This window comes from Budorcas taxicolor, chromosome 14 (assembly GCF_023091745.1).
Source record: "Budorcas taxicolor isolate Tak-1 chromosome 14, Takin1.1, whole genome shotgun sequence".
NCBI lineage: Eukaryota > Metazoa > Chordata > Mammalia > Artiodactyla > Bovidae > Budorcas > Budorcas taxicolor.
In genome coordinates, this window is record NC_068923.1 from 78158154 (window position 1) to 78179676 (window position 21523).

A 21523-nucleotide genomic window follows, 5' to 3' on the forward strand; every position below is an offset into this window, starting at 1 on the left:
CGACAGAAACCTCAACAGTCAAAGCAAACTTGACAAAGAAAAGCAAAGCTGGAAGCATCCACTTTCCAGTTTCAGACTATATTAAAAAGCAACAGGAATCAAAAAACTATGGAAAAGGCATAAAACCAGTTGTATGGAACAATGGAACAGAATCAAGAAGGCAGAAATGAACACAAGCATACTAACATTTGATAAGAGAGTAAAGAACACTCAAAATCTTCAATAAATGATGACTGAGAAAACTGGATATTCACATGTTAAAAGAATAAAATTAGATCCCTATCTCACACCATTCTGGATATAATAAGAACACAAGCAACAGAAGCAAAAATAAATGAGTACATCAAAACTAACAACAAAAAAATAGAATTCTACACAGCAAAAGAAATTCACAAAAAGAAAAGGAAATCAATGGAATGGGAAAAAAAATTCAAAATCATCTATCTGCTAAGAGGCTAATATTCAATATATAGAGAGAGTTCATATAAATCAACAGCAGGAAAAAAAATACAATTTAAAAATGGGTAAAGGACCTGAATAGACATTTATCCAAAGAAAATATACAAACAGCAAACAGGTACACAAAAATGTCCTCAGCATCACTAATCATTAGGGAAATGCAAATCAAGACCACAAGGAGGTATCACCTCATACTTGTTAGACTATCTATCATTAAAAAAGAGAGAGAAAAAATAACAAATGCTGCCCAGGATGTGGACGAAAGAGAACCTTTGAACAGTGCTGCTGGGATTGCAAACTGGCATGACTACAATGGAGAACAGAATGCAAGTTACTAAAAAATTTTAAAATAGAACTATCATATGACCCAGCAAATTTTCTTCTGGGTCTATGTCCAAAGGAAATAAAATCATATGTGAAAGACACATCTGCACTCTCATGATCACTGCAGCATTATTTACATAGCCAAGATATGAGAACAACCAAAGTCTCCATCAACAGATGAATGGATAAAGAAAATACAAAAATATGCTGCATACACACATGGAGTACTCCAGTTCAGTCGCACAGTCGTGCCTGACTCTTTGTGACCCCATGGACTGCAGCATGCCAGACCTCCCTGTCTATCACCAACTCCCGGAGTTTACTCAAACTCATGTCCATTGAGTTGGTGATGCCATCCAACCATCTCATTCTCTGTCATCTCCTTCTCCTCCTGCCTTAAATCTTTCCCAGCATCAAGGTCTTTTCAAATGAGTCAGCTCTTCACATCAGGCGGCCAAAGTATTGGCATTTCAGCTTCAGCATCGGTCCTTCCAATGAGTATTCAAGACTGATTTCCTTTAGGATGGACTGGTTTTATCTCCTTGCAGTCCAAGGGACTGTCAAGAGTCTTTTCCAACAACACAGTTCAAAAGCATCAATTCTTCAGCTTTCAGCTTTCTTTATAGTCCAAGTCTCACATCCATACGTGACTACTGAAAAAACCATAGCCTTGACTAGATGGACCTTTGTTGGCAAAGTACTGTCTCTGCTTTTTAATATGCTGTCTAGGTGGGTCATAACTTTTCTTCCAAGGAGCAAGTGTCTTTTAATTTCATGGCTGCAGTCACCATGTGCAGTGATAGTGCATAAAGTCTCTCACTGTTTCCGTTGTTTCCCCATCTATTTGTCATGAATTGATGGGACTAGATACCATGATCTTAGTTTTCTGAATATTAAGTTTTAAGCCAACTTTTTCACTCTCCTCTTTCACTTTCATTAAGAGGCTCTTTAGTTCTTCTTTGCTTTCTGCCATGAGGGAGGTGTCATCTGCATATCTGAGGTTATAGATATTTCTCCTGGCAATCTTCATTCTACCTTCTGCTTCATCCAGCCCAGCATTTCTCATGATGTACTCTGTATAGAGGTTAAATAAGCAGGGTGACAATATACAGCCTTGATGTACTCATTTCCCTATTTGGAACCAGTCTGTTGTTCCATGTTCAGTTCTCACTGTTGCTTCTTGAACTGCATACAGATTTCTCAAGAGGCAGGTCAGGTGGTCTGGTATTCCCATCTCTTTCAGAATTTTCCACAGATTGTTGGGATCCACAGTCAAAGACTTTGGTGTAGTCAATAAAGCAGAAGTAGATGTTTTTCTGGAACTCCCTTGCTTTTTCAATGACTGAACAGATGTTGGCAGTTTGATCTCTGGTTCCTCTTTTTCTAAATCCAGCTTGAACATCTGGAATTTCACAGTTCATGTACTGTTGAAGCCTGACTTGAAGAATTTTGAGAGTTACTTTGGTAGCATGTGAGATGAGTGCAACTGTGCAGTAGTAGTTTGAGCATTCTTTGGCATTGCCTTTCTTTGGGACTGGAATGAAAGCAGACCTTTTCCAGTCCTGTGGCCACTGCTGAGTATTCCGAAAGTATTCCACGGAATATTATTCAGTCAAAAAAACAAAGGAAATTCTGGCATTTCTTACACACACACACACACACAAGAAAAGACGGTCCTTAAGGGCCATCTTAAGTGAAGTAAGTCAAGAAAGACAAATACTGTTTGATCTCACATATATGTTGAAAGTAGGAGGAGAGGAGACCTCACAGAAAAAGAGAGCAGATTTGTGATTACAACAGGCAAGGTATAGAGGGTAGAGAGAAATTGGATAAAGGCAGTCAAAAGGTGGGTAAGGAAACTGGATAAAAGCAGTCAAAAGGTGGGCTCCCCAGGTAGCTCAGCTGGTAAAGAATCCACCTGCAATGCACGAGACCCTGGTTCAATTCCTGGATCAGGAAGTTACCCTGGAGAAGGGATAGGCTACCCACTCCAGTATTCTTGGACTTCCCTGGTGGTTGAGCTGGTAAAGAATCTGACTGCAATGTGGGAGACCTGAGTTTGAGGCCTGGGTTGGGAAGATTCCCTAAAGGAGGGCATGGCAACCCACTCCAGTATTCCTGGGCTTCCCTGGTGGCTCAGACAGAAAAGAATCCACCTGCAATGCAGGAGACCTGGGTTCAGTCCCTGGATTGGGAAGATTCTCTGGAGGAGGGCATGGCAACCCACTCCAGTGTTCTTGCCTGGAGAATCCCCATGGACACAGGAGCCTGACAGGTCAGTCCATGGGCTCACAGAGTCGGAAACCACTGAATGAGTCAGCACAGTCAAAAGGTGTATGCTTCCACTTATAAAATAAATAAGGGACTTCCCTATAGCTCAAATGACAAAGAATCTGCATGCAATGTAGGAGACCTGGGTTCAATCCCTGAGTCAGTAAGATCCCCTGGAGAAGGAAATGGCAATCCACTCCAGTATTCCTGCCTGGAGAATCCCATAAACAGGAGCCTAGTGGGCTACATTCCATGGAGTCACAAAGAGCCAAACACGACTAAATGACTAACACATACACATATAAAATAAATAAGTACTGGAAATGTAAAGTACAACATGATGACTATAGTTAACCGCTGTGTATTATATTTGAAAGTTGCTGAAAGAATAAATCCTGTAAGTTCTCAGCGCAAGGGGAAAAATATTTTCTTTTTTTATTCTAAATATACAAAGCAATGGATAGTAACTAAATACTGTGGCAATCATTTCCCAATAAGTGAAAGGCAAGTCACTATGCTGCAATCCATGAGCATGAGTATCTTTTTCATTTCTGTCTTTGCTATTTATCTTATTAAATTATTATTCTGATTTAAACATCAAAAAGTCTTACTGGTAATTTTAATGCAAATTTAACTCAAGTATTTTTATTTATAGCCAAGGATAAATTAAAACTCAGTACTTCTATCTAGAAAGAAAATTTTATCCCAGTTCAAAATACGTATTTCAGAACGCACTGGACATACATGTTGAGGGAAGTAGTGAGGGATAGAAAAGGCATATCACTGCACCTCAAATCTTTTTCCCAAATGGTTAAAGAACTGTTCAGCAACTCCAAAACCCTTTTTATATGCACACCTGGGAAGAATACCAAATCCGAAACTTTCCTCAAAGTTACACTGATGTGGTTTCAGGCCAGATGTTTAAATGTTACAGTATGTACATTTTCTTCCCCTCTTCTAAGGCAGAAGTAAAGTAAGAGGAATATTTGACTTCACTCCACAAGAGACCTATTTAATAGTTTGGCGGTTGTGTAAGTAAAGGTAGCTTGGCTAAGTCAATGTTGACGACATACAGAACGACATGATCCTAATGAGTTGGAAAATATTGGCTCTCATGAGAATAGACCAGATGCTACTGAGCTGAGAAAGCTACTGTATTATTGAATTTCATTTTTATGAGGTAAAATTTATTATTCAACCATTAAGGTATCCCACATGAAATCTTGCGTAAAATACTTTTACAGTTACATTCTGGAAAGTAGATTTTTATTTTAACATTAAGACATCACTTAAATAACAGATTCAAATGTCCATTTGATCAACTTGCACACAGATTTTAAAGTCTGTAAGTAATTTCCCAACAAAGACCAGAACTAGACTGTCAACAAAACAATGAACTATCTGAATAAAGAAAAAGAAGTAACAAGTCTTCGTTTCCCTGAGCAAAGAAAAGCCATGTGTGACTTTGTATTTTAACCCTGAGCAAAAGGACAAAGCTTATAACCTCTATGATGAGTACCATCAGAAACAAACAATAAAAATGTGTAAATCAAGATCTCAATTACTAATACATACTTACTTCCAACCTTAATATCTCTGCTTTATTATTTATAATTTTTTATTATTTTAACTAAATTCCCATTATTTTATATTCTTTCATTACATGATTTCTATGGAATAGAAAACTTTGATTATCTTACTTTTTTTCTGGTCTTATTTACCATAGAGTTTGGTTGATGTAGCAAAAATAAATAATAACAGAAAGGTCCAAAGCACTGGCTTCAAAAACTAGCTTACTTCCTGAATATCTCTGAGATGATACCTGAGAAATACACTGAATTGTTCTAAGCAAAAATTTTCACGCCATGTAACAGAGGATACATAACCTGTTGACATCAATATTACAAGTAAGATAAACAAATTAATGCATGAGAAACATCAGCCTAAAAAAGGTGAGTCAATTCAGACTGTTCAAGTAAGTCTTATGGTATCCAGTCCCTGCAAAATGCAGCTCAGTAAAGGAAAAATGCATGGTAGACAACTGTATAGTCTGTGAAAAGCAGATTAAAGGACATGGTTTCATATACTTCTAGCATCCCACTGTACTTCAATATTCTGTTGCTCCACTCTCCCTTGGAATCTCTAGCAGAAGAGAGAATATATGGTTCTTCATAGGTGACCAAGAGCTTGGTATAGCCTCTTGTAAACAACTATATTAAAGAGGTACAATGTACAGTCTCTTCAATAAGCTCAAACAAGACTTTATCTACATCTTGAATTTTGTTCTTCTTTTATATAATTCACTACTTTGTTATCCTATTTACTTTCTTCCTTACTCTTGAATTTACCTTTTCCCTTATTATCTTCTCAGCTAAAACACTGGATCAATGAGACTCCAATTCTGACAGTCGTTATCTCCGTCTCCAAGAACCTCACACCTTACAACCACTTTCATAAGCAATATCCCCAGGTATATGATGCCAGCAGGAACCTATAGCCAGGACAAGACAACAAATGCACTCCACAAATAATATTGCACTTCACAAATACTCTATGAGTAGATCAACAAATATTATCACCACTTTCTAAATAAAAAAGTTAATTGAAATAGAATGAAACAAATTGCCCTTGGTCTAGACATAAATAGATGACCATACTATAATTCAGGAAATTTTAATAGTTGAAAAGTAAAAATACTCTTATTATCTGAGAGACAGTAAGGCAGTCACTATACTAGGATCTATATGTAACAGAAAGGTTAATATAAGATCATGGCATCTGGTCCCATCACTTCATGGGAAATAGATGGGGAAACAGTGGAAACAGTGTCAGACTTAATTTGGGGGGGTCCCAAATCACTGCAGATGGTGACTGCAGCCATGAAATTAAAAGATGCTTACTCCTTGGAAGAAAAGTTATGACCAACCTAGATAACATATTCAAAAGCAGAGACATTACTTTGCCGACTAAGGTCCGTCTAGTCAAGGCTATGGTTTTTCCAGCGGTCATGTATGGATGTGAGAGTTGGACTGTGAAGAAGGCTGAGCGCCGAAGAATTGATGCTTTTGAACTGTGGTGTTGGAGAAGACTCTTGAGAGTCCCTTGGACTGCAAGGAGATCCAACCAATCCTTTCTGAAGGAGATCAGCCCTGGGATTTCTTTGCAAGGAATGATGCTAAAGCTGAAACTCCAGTACTTTGGCCACCTCATGCGAAGAGTTGACTCATTGGAAAAGACTCTGATGCTGGGAGGGACTGGGGGCAGGAGGAGAAGGGGACGACAGAGGATGAGATGGCTGGATGGCATCACGGACTCAATGGACGTGAGTCTAAGTGAACTCCGGGAGATGGTGATGGACAGGAGGCCTGGAGTGCTGCAATTCATGGGGTCCCAAAGAGTCGGACACGACTGAGCGACTGAACTGAACTGAACAATGCACAAAATTATATCTCTAGCAGGCATTAGCACAGAAAGTTTTACTATTTATTTTAATAATTGTTCATTTTATTCTCTTTTTTAAAGGCTGAGAAGAAAAATCCAGTGTAGCTTTAAGAACATGTAGCATAATTCAATATTCACAAAGATATTCACTTAAAGAGAACACAGAGTCTATTAAAATAATAAATAAGTAATATAGACGCTATAAAGAAAATGACTTTTCTTCCTTAAAGGGATTTGCAGTTTTGAGATTTGAAACAAAATTTGACGTTTCATTTCTGAAGCACCATTATTATCTAGCATTTAAAGACAAGTGCACAAAGCTGTTGCATATTCTATGACCCAATGAAATCTATCAACCTAAAGTTACTTGATTTTACATATACAGACATGTTTAATACCTTCAGTTATTAAAAGAAAAAATATTAATTAAGATTAAATAGGTATTTTTAAGACACTAATGAGGTGAATAAAATAGTAAAATAACTCTGTACCTTTAAACCAAGAATAAAGGATTATTATTCTGTGCTTAGTTTTCTTTATATAAAAATGCTGCATAGGAAGTACAATTCTTGCTCTACTGCTAAAAGGTAATCCTCAAAATCCTTCAAGGTAGGATTCAGCAGTACCTGAACCAAGAACCTACAGATGTAGAAGCTGGATTTAGAAAAAGAAGAAGAACCAGAGATCAAATTGCCAACATCCACTGAATAAAAGAAAAAGCAAGAGAATTCCAGAAAAAGAGCTACTTCTGCTTCATTGACTATGCTGAAACCTTTGACTGTGTGGATTTCAACAACTGTGGAAAATTCTTAAAGAGATGAGAATACAAAACTAACTTTCCTCCCTCCTGAGAAACGTGTATGCAAGTCAAGAAGCAACAGTTACAACCTGGCACGCAACAAAGGACTGGTTCAAAATTGGGAAAGGAGTACATCAAGGCTGTATACTGTCACCCAAATTATTTAAATTCTCTGCAGAGTACATCATGTGAAATGTCGGGCTGGATAAGGCTCAAGCTGGAATCAAGATTGCCAAGAGAAATGTCAACAACCTAAGATATGCAGATGGTACCACTTTAATGGTAGAAAGCAAAGATGAACTAAAGATGATGAAGGTGAAAAAGGAGAGTGAAAAAGCTGGCTTGAAACTCAACATTCAAAAAACTAAGACCATGGCATCCAGTCCCATCATTTCTTTGCAAACAGATGGCGGGGGGCGGGGGGGGGGGGGGGGGGGGGGGAGTGGAATCAGTGACAGGCTTTATTTTCTTGGGCTCCAAAATCACTGCAGATGGTAACAATGGTCATGAAATTAACAGATACTTGCTCCTTGGAAGAAAAACTATGGCAATCATAGACAGCATATTAAAAAGCAGAGACAGTACTTTATCAAAAAAGGTCAGTCAAAACTACAGCTTTTCCAGGAGTCGTGTCTGGATGTGAGAGTTGAACCTTGATAAAGGAGGCTGAGCACCATAGAACTGATGCTGTCGAATTATGGTACTGGAGAATACTCCTGAGACTCCCTTGGACAGCAAGGAGATCAAACCAGTTAATCCTAAAGTGATTCAACCCTGAATATTCATGGGAAGGACTGATGATGAAGCTGAAACTCCAATACTTTGGCCACCTGATGCAAAGAACTGACTCATTTGAAAAGACCCTGATGCTGGGGAAGATTGAGGCCAGGAGGAGAAGGGGACAACAGAGGATGAGATGGTTGGATGGCATCATCGACTCAATGGACATGAGTTTGAGCAAACTCCAGGAGATAGTGAAGGACAGGGAGGTCTGGTGTCCTACAGTCCATGGGGCCGCAAAGAGTCAGACACAACTGACTGAGCAAACACCAGAAGCACTGTACTAAGAATACAATGAACAGAGTAAGACTTGGGGTGGGGGGATGGGAGCAAAAAAAAGAAAGAAAACTAGACACTTGGCAATCAGGCTTTTAAAACATATTTTAGCTGATTAATTCAATGATACACTTTAAATCTGCTTCATTTGATAAAAATAAGAAATCTTGAAAAAGAGATAAACATTTCCTAACACATTTCATTTTCCTCAACTCCCTTAATCTCCAAAAAATTAGTCCCAGATTATCATAAACCACTGGTTTATTATTATAAACCACTTAACCTGTGATTACTTGTCTATTCCATTTTATTAAGACCTATGGCAGAATCCTATCAGGAGGGAATGTTTATAGAGTAAGAAATTTTAAATAAGATGTTTTTACATAGCACAGTCCATTCAGTAAATTCAGAAAAGGAAATATGGAATTAATTTGTCAGATTGAATATTATAAAGTAAGTATGATCAAAAATTAGTACGAAGTTTTAGGCTATCTAAGCAACAAAAACAAAAATTTTAAATAAAGGTAGATTAATACAATGAGATGACTAAAGAGCCTTGTGATGAGGGTGAAAAAGGAGAGTGAAAAAGCTGGCTTAAAACTCAACACTGTGTTTTCAATTCTCAGCTACGAGTAAAACTGCTGGGTTATATCCCAGATGGCGCTAGAGATAAAGAACCCATCTGCCAATGCAGGAGACCTAAGAGACCGGGTTTGATCCCTGAGTCCGGAGATCCCCTGGAGGAGGGCATGGCAACCCACTTCAGTATTCTTGCCTGGAGAATCTCCATGGACAAAGGAGCCTGGTGGATTACAGTCCATAGAGGTGCACTGAGTCGGACACGACTGAAGCAACTTAGCATGCACACATATTAACTCTACATTTAACTTTTTGAAGAACAAATTGTTTTTCAAAGCAGTATCAGTTATTTTGTAAGTTAATAATTCAGTAAGAGGATACAAATTTCAAACAACTATACAGAGGAAAATCAAATGAGAAAAATAGCATTTTTTAAAAACAGTAGGGTAACTAAAACAGTATAAAAGGAAATGAAACAGTAAGATGATAGAAACAAGGACAAAAAAATACAATCACAAGTATAAATGGATTGAATTTACCAGCAAAAAGGCAGATTATACAATTTGATCTAAAATATCTAGTTCTATGCTATTTTCAAATATATACTTACAGCATAAAAATACAGATAAGTTTTAAGTAAAATAATGAAAATAGAAGTATAGCAAAAACCAACCAAAGATAAAACAATTGTAGCTATCTTAATATGATACAAATATATAATTCAAAAGACTAAGAAACAGAGTCACTACATTTAATAAAAGAATCAAATTAAAAAGAGAACATAAATATGGATATGTGTATAGGTGTATATACACATAAAAAGATCTGCACACTATCTCAGGGGATTTAGAGAATTCAAAACCCTTTCATAAGCTAAGAACTTCTAAACAAATGAAACATCAGTCCTATAATCTCTATAGAATACTAAAAACCTGACAAAGAACAACCATAAAACTTTGCATTAGGCAATGGCTATATCAAATTTTTTAAAGGCTCTAATTAAACTGCATCTTTTAAGAATTTAAAACACTCCCATAGTAAGGTCTGACCTTAAAACCTTAAAAAGCATTGTATAACAACAAACCAAATTTATTTTAATAAGTAATGTATAAAATAAAAATAACATTTTAAGCATAACTACACAATAAAAATACATCCTTCTTTTATGTTACCAACAAAAGTAACATTATTTGAGCTGATACAATGTAAAAGAAGCAAGCCTTCTATAAGTTTTCCTATTTACATATAAAGTGAGTGGTAAGATGAAGATAATATACTGGCATCAAAGTAAATTTTTAATTTTCAGTAGTTCATTCATTCAGGGTGTAAGACTCAAGGTTTTCACATAAATAAAATAAATAACTTGTTTACCAAATGCTAAAATAACTACAATTAAGAATTTTTTTCCAGCACCTCGGTTTCAGTTCCCTGAATCATAGAGCAAATGGCCACTGGCTACCTATTTTACATATTGTAATATATCAACCTAGTGGCGAGGGATGGGGAGGAAGGTGAGAGGGAGGTTCAAGAGGGAGGGGGCATATGTATACCTATGATTGATTCACGTTGATATTTGGCAGAAGCCAACACAGTTCTGTAAAGCAATTATCTTTCGGTTAAAAAAATAAATTTAAAATAAAATTTAAAAAGGAATTTTATTCCACTCTACCAGCATAATCAAATATATTATATTTATAATTGACTTTAATCATTTCAAATATGCACACTGATCTCCTCAAAAGTTGTCCAAGAATCTGTACAAGGACTTGGTAAAAAATAATCTCTTGCAACTACAAAGTATATCAAAAGTTGATGGCAGAAAACAAATGACTTAACTCATATCTTGGATTTTCCACAGGAACTATAAATACCTGCTTTCACAGAAATACACTTCAATTTAAGTTGATCATGCTATCAAATGAATCTGAATGATAAAATATTAGTCACTTCTAATAAGAGTTTTCCATAGACTTGTCAAGAAGACGGTGTTCTTACCTACAGTCTGGAAAACTTCATTCATCAAAGCTTCATTAACTGCTAAAGAGGTGACATTTCCACTATGAGACCAACTTTGATATATCGCTTGAAGCAGAAGTGTCTGAGCTCTTGTAGCTTGAATTGTGAGATTTGGAAGCTCAAAAATGCCTTCAGTTATAGCAATCTGAGATCTTTTGGTCCTGCATAAGAAAACAGAAAGCATAACAAACAATGTATTAAGTGATATTTATAAAAAAACAACATATAAAATAAAGATGCAAGACAAAAAAGGTATCCAGGGACATTATTTTAATTAGAGTTTCATCAACGAGAAATGCAATTCTACTAACTTTATTTTAGAACCTGTAACAATAATAAAAAATACAAACTAGAATAATGTCCACACACATATATACTACTCGAGCATTATACTTTAATCAAGTCAATCATCAAAAATAAAAATAATACTAATTAATACTTAAAATAGGATTTACTAGTAGATCTGCCTTATTCTCTTTTCTTAAATTTACTTTCTGCACAATTTGGAAAGGTTACTCTCCATTTACAGTTATCACAAAATATTGGCTACATTCCTCATGTTGCACAATACATCCTTGAACCTATTTTACATCCCACTGTTTGTGTCTCCCCTTCTGCCCTTCAAACACACTACTTTGTTCTCTGTATCTGTGTGTCTGCTGCTTTTTTCTTTTTTTTTCTTATTACATTCACTAGTTTGTTGTATTATTTTTAGATTCCACATATAAATGATATCATACAGCATTTGTCTTTGACGTATTTCAGTTGGCATAAAATCTTTCAAGTCTATCCACATTGTTGCAAACAGCAAAATTTCATTCTTTTCCACAGCTGAGTAGTATTCCACTGTGTGTATATACACACACCACATCTTCTTTATCCATTCCTCTGTAGATGGACACTTGTTTCTATATCTTGGCAACTACAAATAATGCTGCTTACGAACACTAGAGTACATTATCTTTTCAAATTAGTGTTTCTATTTTTTTTTAACATTTACCCAGGAGTTGAACTGCTAGATCATATGATAGCTCTGTTTTTAGCTTTTGGAGAAATCTCCACACTGTTTTCCACAGCGGCTGCACCAATTTACATTTACTAAACCAAATTCAATAAAATTAAAAGGAATGAAATCATACAGAACATGTGTGTAGATTACACTGGAATTAAACTATAAACTAATAAAAGTATCTGTTAAATCCTCAGATATTTAGATATTAAAAACATAAAATACACTGAGGAATAGAGCACATGAAATTGAGAAAGTCACACACAACTTTTGCAAAAGTATAAAATGATTTTAGAAAAGGACATTGATATGACTGTCTGAAAAGGATAACCTAAAATATACATAACTGATACTCCTAGAGAAAACAACGAATAGAGAAAAAAGCGCTATGGGCATTCATTTTAATAAAGTAACATGGAGGGACCAGGACTTCTCCAGAACTTCCCTTCTACAAAATTCCCTAACCTGTCCACTACAGACTAGTAAAAACAATCAGTGTATGGGGGCTACCTAACCATAAGACTATAAAGGGGTTTTAAGCAATACTCCATACTGATGAGACACTGGCAGTCTCATGTTAGTTGGTTACTTTTACATTTTTCAGGCAGGCTTTTTTTTTGAAGTCTCTGCAGACACTATTCTATTTGTTTTTTTGGCTGCGCTGTGCAGCATATGGGATCTTGGTTTCCCAACCAGGTATCAAACCCATGTCTCTTGCATTGAAAGCACAGATTCTTAACCATAAGACCACCAAAGAACACTTCCAGAAATGCTTCTAATATCAGTCATCTTTAAAGTCAATGGGCTCCTTTTCTAGCCATTGGTATTGCAGCTAAGAACCATCTTGCTATTAATAATAAACTTAACATCCTTGAAAGTTAAGACTGGATTTTTACTTTGCAGTTCTAGCGTTGTAAAAAAAAAAAAAAACAAAAAGAGCTACAATGCTACTATCACTTTGACTGTTTAGGTCTCATGTTAAGCCTAGCTGGTATTCAAGCTTCATGGTAAAGCTGTTCTCTAGAAAAATCTATAAAATCAACATATATTTATTAAATGCCTATGTATAGCAGTCAGGCACTACCTACTTAGGAATTATCCCAGGTGGCGCTAGAGGTAAAGAACCCACATACAATGCAGGAGCCATAAGAGACGCAGGTTTGATCCCTCCATTGGGAAGATTCCCTGAAGAAGAGCAATGCAACCCACTCCAGTATTCTTGCCTGGAGAATCATACTGACAGAGGAGCCTGTCGAACTACAGTCCATGCAGTCACAAAGACTAGGACATGACTGAGGCAAGTTAGTACTAGCCATTTTAAAACATCAATGAACAAAAGAAAGAACAATAAGATAAAATCCCAGGGTCCTCATTTTAATGGGGATAGGAAATATATTTTAAAAATCAATCAATAAACATAAACAAATGATATAAGGAAGTTAGAAGACAAATGCCCTCAGAAATAGGAAAAGAAGAGCACAGAACAGGAACTACTGAAGAGGGAGCAATTTCATATACAGTGGGTAGTTGTGGTTCAGCTGGTGAGGAATCTGCCTGCAATGAGGGAGACCTGGGTTTGATCCCTGGGTTGGGAAGATCCCCTGGAGAAGGGAAAGGCTACCCACTCCAGTATTCTGGCCTGGAGAATCCCATGGACTGTATAGTCCATGCAGTCACAAAGAGTCGGACATGACTGAGTGACTTTCACACACACAGTGCAGATCTTATTAAAAGGAAAGGTTTAATTCCAAGCAAAACTTCAGCAGACTAGAAGAAGGTAAGTGACAGTTATGTGAGTATTTCTGGAGAGTGATTTAGGCAGAATTAGTGATTTAGGTAGAATCCTAAGGACAGAGGAGCCTGTCAGGCTACAGTCCATGGGGTCACAAAGAGTTGGACACAACTTAGTGACTACACAATGAAAATAACATAATCATCCCTGCCCAATCGACCACAGAAACTATAGTTAAAATCAATCATGTGCCTTATCCCTCAGTCATGAGCAACTTTGTTAGCTTAATAGACACAATGTTCTCTGCTAGTAATGGAAGACACAGGCACTATCTTTACACAAAGAATTCAGAATCCAGTTGTGAGACAATAAACCAGTAAGTAGAATTTAACAAAATAAATGCTATAACAATGCTGAAGACAAGTTCCTGTGAGATACACTAAAATGGTTGAGGGAAAAGTGCAGCTGTTATATTTAAGTTGAATCCTGAAGAATAAATATGAATCCTTTTAAGAGAAAAAATTATAAATTCATTAAAGAAAAAAGATACCTCAATTCAAAAATGGTACAAAGATATAAACAACAAACTCACAGAATGTGAAAATAGAAATGATCCATAAACATGAAAAGATTCTTGAGCCTAACCAGTAAAAAGGGAAATTCAAATTAAGACAACGTATGACTTTCAGGCTTCCCTGGTGGCTCAGCAGTAAAGAATCGGCCTGCAATGCAGAAGACATGGGTTTGACCCCTGGAGGGGAAGATTCTCTGGAGAAGGAAATGGCAATCCATTGCAGTATTCGTGCCTGGAAAATGCCATGGACAGAAGAGCCTGGTGGGCTACAGTCCATGGGTCACAAAAGACTCAGATACAACTCAGCGTCTAACCAACAACAAATGATTCTTTTAACCTATCGGTCTAACAAGCCTCCCAGCCTCTAATTCACCTTTCAGGAATCTATCTGAAAAGAATTTTCACATGAGTCTGCTATAATATTTACATAATGACAGTGTCAGCAGCTTATTTACATAGCCTCAACCTGAGAAAATCTCATTGAACAAATTTTGATACAATGACTTAATGCAAAACTACTCAGATAGGGTTTTGCTGGTGGCTCAGTGGTATAAAGAATCCATCTGCCAATGGAGGAGACACGGGTTCAATCGCTGGTCGGGGTAGATCCATTTGCCTCGGAGCAACTAAGCCCACACACCACAAATATTGAGCCTGTGCTCCAGAGCCCAGGAACTGCAACTACTGAGCCCCAGTGCTGCAGCTACTGAAGACCATGCACCTAGAGCCTATGCTCCTCAACAAGAGAGGCCATTGCAATGAGAAGTCTGCACGCTGCAACTACAGGAGCCCCTGCTCGCCACAGCCAGAGAAAAGCCCACACAGCAACTAATGACCCAGCACAGCCAAAACTAATTGCTACAAAAATTCTCAGATAGTTAGAAAAAAAGAGAGAGAGGGATAGATGAAACTACTGAAATGAAAGGAGATGCTGAAATACCGCAAAAGCATACATAGTTGCATTATGATTCCGTGTAACAGCAGGAAGTGGTGGGTTACCCACACATAAAAATATGTCTGCATTGTTTATATGTTGAAAGAAAAAAATTCTCCATAGAACTACTGATAATGTTCATTCTTGGGAGATGATAATAGAGGATGACTTTACACTATCTTTTCCCTATGTAAATATCTGTATTCTTTTGCTTGGTTCTTTGAGAAACATATATCATTATTTTTTCAAAAAATTCTGACTGCAATACTTCAAGAATGGACTATGGAAATCACAAACTATATCAAAATGAATTAATTTCATTAAACATTTTTAAAATGACAGGGTAAGACATGAGCATTACCAACGTATCAAACTATCTCCACTCGGTGACTCAACACTGAATTACCAGATACTTTCTTACTTTCTCACAAACTTCACTTTTAAGTCAGACAGAGAAAGACAAATATATGATATATCACTTAACACCCGGAATCTAAAGAAGTCATACAAATAAACTTATTTACAAGATAGAAACAGACTCACAGACATACCAAAAAATTCATGGTTGCCAAAGGGGAAGGAGGGATAAATGGGGAATTTGAGGTTACATACTTCTATATGTAAGACAGAGAAACAACAAGGAACTATTGCATAGCACAGGGAACTATATTCAACACCTTATAATAGTCTATAATGGAAAAAAAAAAATCTGAAAAAAAATATATATATAGATATACATATGCAACTGAATCATTGTGCTATACACCTGAACCACTGTAAAGTAACTGTATCTCAATTAAAAACATTTTAAATAAAAAAAAGAAGACAGAAAAGTTCATTTTAAAACTTCCAAAAGTGAAATGGTATCATCAAAAATGGTAGAGTAAGGTACACCAAAAGTTTGGTGGTGGTGGTTTAGTCGCTAAGTTGTGTCTGACTCCTGCAATCCCGTGAACTATAGCCTGTCAAGCTCCTCTGTCTATGGGATTCTCCAGGCAAGATACTGGAGTGGGTAGCCATTTCCTTCTCCAGGGGATCTTCCTGACCCAGGAATCGAACCCGGGTCTCCTGCATTGCAGGCAGATGATTTACCAACTGAAGCAACAAAAAAGCTGGCAATACTGTCAAAAATCGACTTTTTCAGAACTCGAGAAACTAACAAAACCTGTAACAAACAGGAGATCACATCATCAAAAATTTTTTTTTAATTTTAAACAACTCAATTTCAGTAGGAACAGTAAGTTCTGCGGTATTTTTATTTACCTATGTTACCTCCTCTGGTCCCCAGCTCTGCAGTGATACCAAATAGCTCTTATCCCCAGTTAACAGATAACAAAGCAAAAAAAGATCTTACACAAGAAACTGTGGTTGGTTGTTCTGACCGGTCTGGTAGCTTACCTAGAGGATCAACACAGAGAGCCTGCTTTCTCTCTCTTAATTCAGAACTCTCCCAAAACTAAAGCAACTACCCAAGGGCATTTGTAGAAAACATTTACAGACAAGTGTACTGCACTAGTCCTTGCTGCCTGGGATAACTGATAACAGAAAAGGCAAAAAAAAAAAAAAAAGACTAGCCAAAATCTTAGAAAGCAAGCCAGGGAAATGATGCTTTGGGGAATACAAACATTGAAAAGCTCAGGCACCTTTCTGGGAATAAGGAAGGCCAAACACATGCTCTGGCTTCCTTGATAGCTCAATTGGTAAAGAATCCGCCTACAATGAAGGAAATCCGGTTCGATTCCTGGGTTGGGAAAATCTGCTGGAGAAGGGAATGGCTACCCACTCCAATGTTCTTGGGCTTCCCTGGTGGCTCAGCTGGTAAAGAACCTGCCTGCAATGCGGGAGACCTGGGTTCAATCCCTGGGTTGGGAGAAGAGAATGGCTATCCACTCCAGTATCCTGGCCTGGAGAATTCCATGGACTGTATAGTCCACGGGGTCACAAAGAGTCGGACACAACTGAGCGACTTTCACTACCATGCTCAGGCTGTGCACCGGCAGAGGGAAGACAAGAGAAAGGCCCTAAGCTCTCACTTCTGGTTGACTTTCAGGGTCTTCACAACAAAAAGTGGCAGAGTTGAAAACTGCCTGGTTGAGCTTCGAAGGCATTCCTCACAAGAAACCATGGAGGCTAGAGGGCAGTGGCACAAAATATTCAAAGTGCTGAAAGAAAAAACTGCTAGTTAATAATTATATTTCTGACTTAGCTATCCTTCAAAATGAAGTAGAAATCTTCCAAGGAAAATCCAGGACCAAAGTCTTCACTCCTGAATTCTACCAACATGCAAAGAAAAAAGTATCTATCCTTTTCAAATTTGGGGGGAAAAAAAAGGAGAGAATCCTTCCCAATTTTTTCTATAATATCAGTAATACCCTGATACCACAGCCAGACCAAGACAAGAAAATTACACTAATATCCCTTGTGACCATAAATGCAAAAACTTCAGTAAAATACCAGTAAATAAAATTTGGAAAAATATTTAAAGCATTATATGCCATAACAACTGAACCTTAGCCCAGAAATAAAAGAATGGCTCAAGAACTCAATGCAATACATACTTATAGAAAGAAGAGGGGCGAAAATACGTCTATCACAACTGACAGAGGAAAAAAGTATCTGACAAAATCCAACACTCTTTCATAATATAAAACATTCAACACGCTAAAGAGAAATTCCTCTACATGATATGGGACATTTATGAAAAACACACAACTGACAGCTTAACAGTGGTGAAAGTCTGAAAGCTTGCACTCCAAGATGAGGAAGAAGTCAAGTATTTTTCACCTGTCATTCTAACTATTCAACACTGCAGTAAGGGTTCCAGCCACAAACTAGGCAAGAAAAAAATTTGAAGACATTCAGATTGTAAAAATAAAAGTAAAACTATCACAGATGACATGATCTCATACACTGAAAACCATCCCCATACACACCAACTACTGGGGCTAAAATCAAGTTCAACTAAATTGCAAGGTACAAAATAAATAAATAAATAAAAATAAATTGCAAGGTACAAGGTAACTATACAGAAATCAAGTATTCTACCCATATACACTTAAAATGGCAACCCACTCCAGTGTTCTTGCCTGGGAAATTCCATGGATGGAGGAGCCTGGTGGGCTATAGTCCATGGGGTCGTGAAGAGTCGGAACACAACTAAGTGACTAAACAACAACACATTTAAAATGAATAATCTGAAAAGGAAATTAAAATAATTCCATATATAACAGTAACAAAAAGAATAAATACTTAAGAATAAGTATTTTACCAAAGACGTGTAAGACTTTTACAATGAAAACTACAAAGCACTGTTGAATAAATTCAAGAAGAAATCTAAATAAATGAAAAGACATTTCACATTTATGGACTGGAAAATTTAATACTGTTAACTGACAGTACTCTCCAAATTACTCAATAGATTCCATATGATCCCTATCAAAATCCTATCTATTTTGAATAAATGATTAAACTAATCCTAAAATTCATATGGATTTACAAGGAACCATGTATAACCAAAACAATCCTGAAAAAGAAAAACAAAGTTGGAAGACTCACATTTCAAAACTTACTCCAAGGTACACTTATCAAATATGCATATACATATAAATCAGTGCACTAGCACTGAAAGTCTACAAATAAACCCATACGTCTATGATCAATGGACTTCTGATAAAAGGTCAAGACCAATCCGTGGGGAATTAATAGTCTTTTTAACAAACGGTTTTAGAACAATCAAATATCAAAATATCAGAGAATGAATTTGGACCCCTACTTCCCACCATATACGAAAACTAAGTCAAAATTGATCAAAAAGCTAAAACCATAAAACTTCTAGAAGTGTAATTCATCACAATCATGGATTAGAGAACAAATTCTTAAATACAATATCAAAAGTGAAAGCAATAAAAGGAAAAACAGATGAGGACTTCATCAAATTTCAAAACTTTTGTGTATCAAAGTAAAATATCCAAAACCTGAAAACACAACACACAAAATGGGGGGAAACATCTGCAAATCATATATCTAAGAAGGTCTAGTATCTGGAATGTGCAAAGAACTCCCACAACCCAACAGCAAAAAAAGATAAACAGCCCAATTAAAAATGGACAGTCATTTCTCTAAAGAAATTTTAAAAATGGCCAATAAGCACTTAAAAAATGTTCAACATTATTCAACATGAATAAAAAATATTCAACATCAACACCACACAGAGGGACTTCCCAGTGGTCCAGTGGTTCAGTTCAGTTCAGTTGCTCAGTCGTGTCCGACTCTTTGGGACCCCATGAATCGCAGCACACCAGGCCTCCCTGTCCATCACCAACTCCCGGAGTTCACTCAGACTCACGTCCATCGAGTCCGTGATGCCATCCAGCCATCTCATCCTCTGTCGTCCCCTTCTCCTCCTGCCCCCAATCCCTTCCAGCATCAGAGTCTTTTCCAATGAGTCAACTCTTCACATGAGGTGGCCAAAGTACTGGAGTTTCAGCTTTAGCATCATTCCTTCCAAAGAAATCCCAGGGCTGATCTCCTTCAGAATGGACTGGTTGGATCTCCTTGCAGTCCAAGGGACTCTCAAGAGTCTTCTCCAACACCACAGTTCAAAAGCATCAATTCTTCGGCGCTCAGCCTTCTTCACAGTCCAACTCTCACATCCATACATGACCACTGGAAAAACCATAGCCTTGATTAGATGGACCTTAGTCGGCAAAGTAATGTCTCTGCTTTTGAATATGCTATCTAGGTTGGTCATAACTTTTCTTCCAAGGAGTAAGCATCTTTTAATTTCATGGCTGCAGTCACCATCTGCAGTGATTTTGGAGCCCCAAAAAATAAAGTCTGACACTGTTTCCACTGTTTCCCCCTCTATTTCCCATGAAGTGATGGGACCGGATGCCATGATCTTCGTTTTCTGAATGTTGAGCTTTAGGCCAACTTTTTCACTCTCCTCTTTCACTTTCATCAAGAGGCTTTTTAGCTCCTCTTCACTTTCTGCCATAAGGGTGGTGTCATCAGCATATCTGAGGTTATTGATATTTCTCCCAGCAATCTTGATTTCAGCTTGTGTTTCTTCCAGTCCAATGTCACATAATTTAAATAAACAGCTAAACATTAAGACATCTACAGCCCTGTCCATACAATTCTCAAATAAATAATAATAATATGAGGCTCTATTTGGATTTGCCGTTCACTCAATAAACCTGGTCACATTTTGCCAAAAAACTCAAAGGATTGTAATAAATAGACAAGGAGATAGATATGTTCTGAAAGGTCTGGCAGTCCAGTGGTTAAGGCTCCACACTTCCATTGCAAGGGGTGGAGGTTCAATCCCTGGTCAGGGGACTAAGATTCCACATGCCACGTGATGGGGCCAAAAAGTTTTCCAAAAATTTAATAAATTTTAAAATGTACCAAGTAAAACATTCCTTAAACCACACAGGCAACATAATAGAGATCAAATGAGGGAGGAGAAAAAAACAGTATCTAATTCATAAATTTATATTTATTCTTGCTGGTTTCTTTAGGCTTTCTAACATTGTGCCCATTATTTAAGTCACTTTCTTTTCTGTTATTACGGGTTTAACAGTTGAATGGTGGTTCTCTCTCTACTATGTTCTCAAATTTCTGTTCAAAATTCTATACAAAAAAACAAAAATACAACAGTTTACCAGTAATGATACTAAGTAAACAGAACACACATTTAGAAGCCTACAATATAAAAATGTATAATTAACTTAATAATATCTATCTTTAGCCAGATATTCTGTGGTATTCAGGAAGTCCTATGGTGTAGCCAGAGCCATGTTCTTATAACTCTAGCAATAATTATTTATAAGGCAAAATTACAGTCAGGATTCTTTTTACAAGTGGGCCTTTACTATTTCATAAAAAATTCAGCTACTGTATATGGTACTCTAACTTGCAAGCCATCATATGTCACATAAAATGATTCCCCAAAGAATAACATAGATTTGAATAAAAACTTAAACATATGCAAATTCAAAAAGATTAATTTAGTCTACATTTTAATACTGCCCAAGGGTAGAACGTAATGCTCTCCTTCAGGTTCAACTTAATTTAACATCAAAGTAAATAATTTAACTTTGTACAAAAGCCAAAATTCAATAACAAACAAGTAAATTATAGCATACACGTAGGGAATGTTTTGTGATTTGTTTTATTTTCCAGCTGTAACTGACTGCAAATAAAAGTACATTTTATTATACTTCTGCTAAATACTCCAGTATCATCTGAACTAAAATCATTTATAAATGATTTGGCAGATGGCAGAATATAGGATGTACCTGTTGGTGTAACAGTATCAATGAAGA

The 21523-nt window shown here is 36.8% G+C and overlaps 1 protein-coding gene across 1 annotated transcript in view; it reads right to left on the minus strand.

The window, feature by feature from the left end:
• Nucleotides 1–21523, minus strand: part of VPS13B (vacuolar protein sorting 13 homolog B) — a 775227-nt gene that overhangs the window by 629637 nt on the left and 124067 nt on the right. Inside the window, exon 16 of the mRNA XM_052651420.1 lies at nt 10925–11106. Within this exon, the coding sequence (XP_052507380.1) occupies nt 10925–11106 (182 nt within the window). The remainder of the gene's footprint in view (nt 1–10924; nt 11107–21523) is intronic.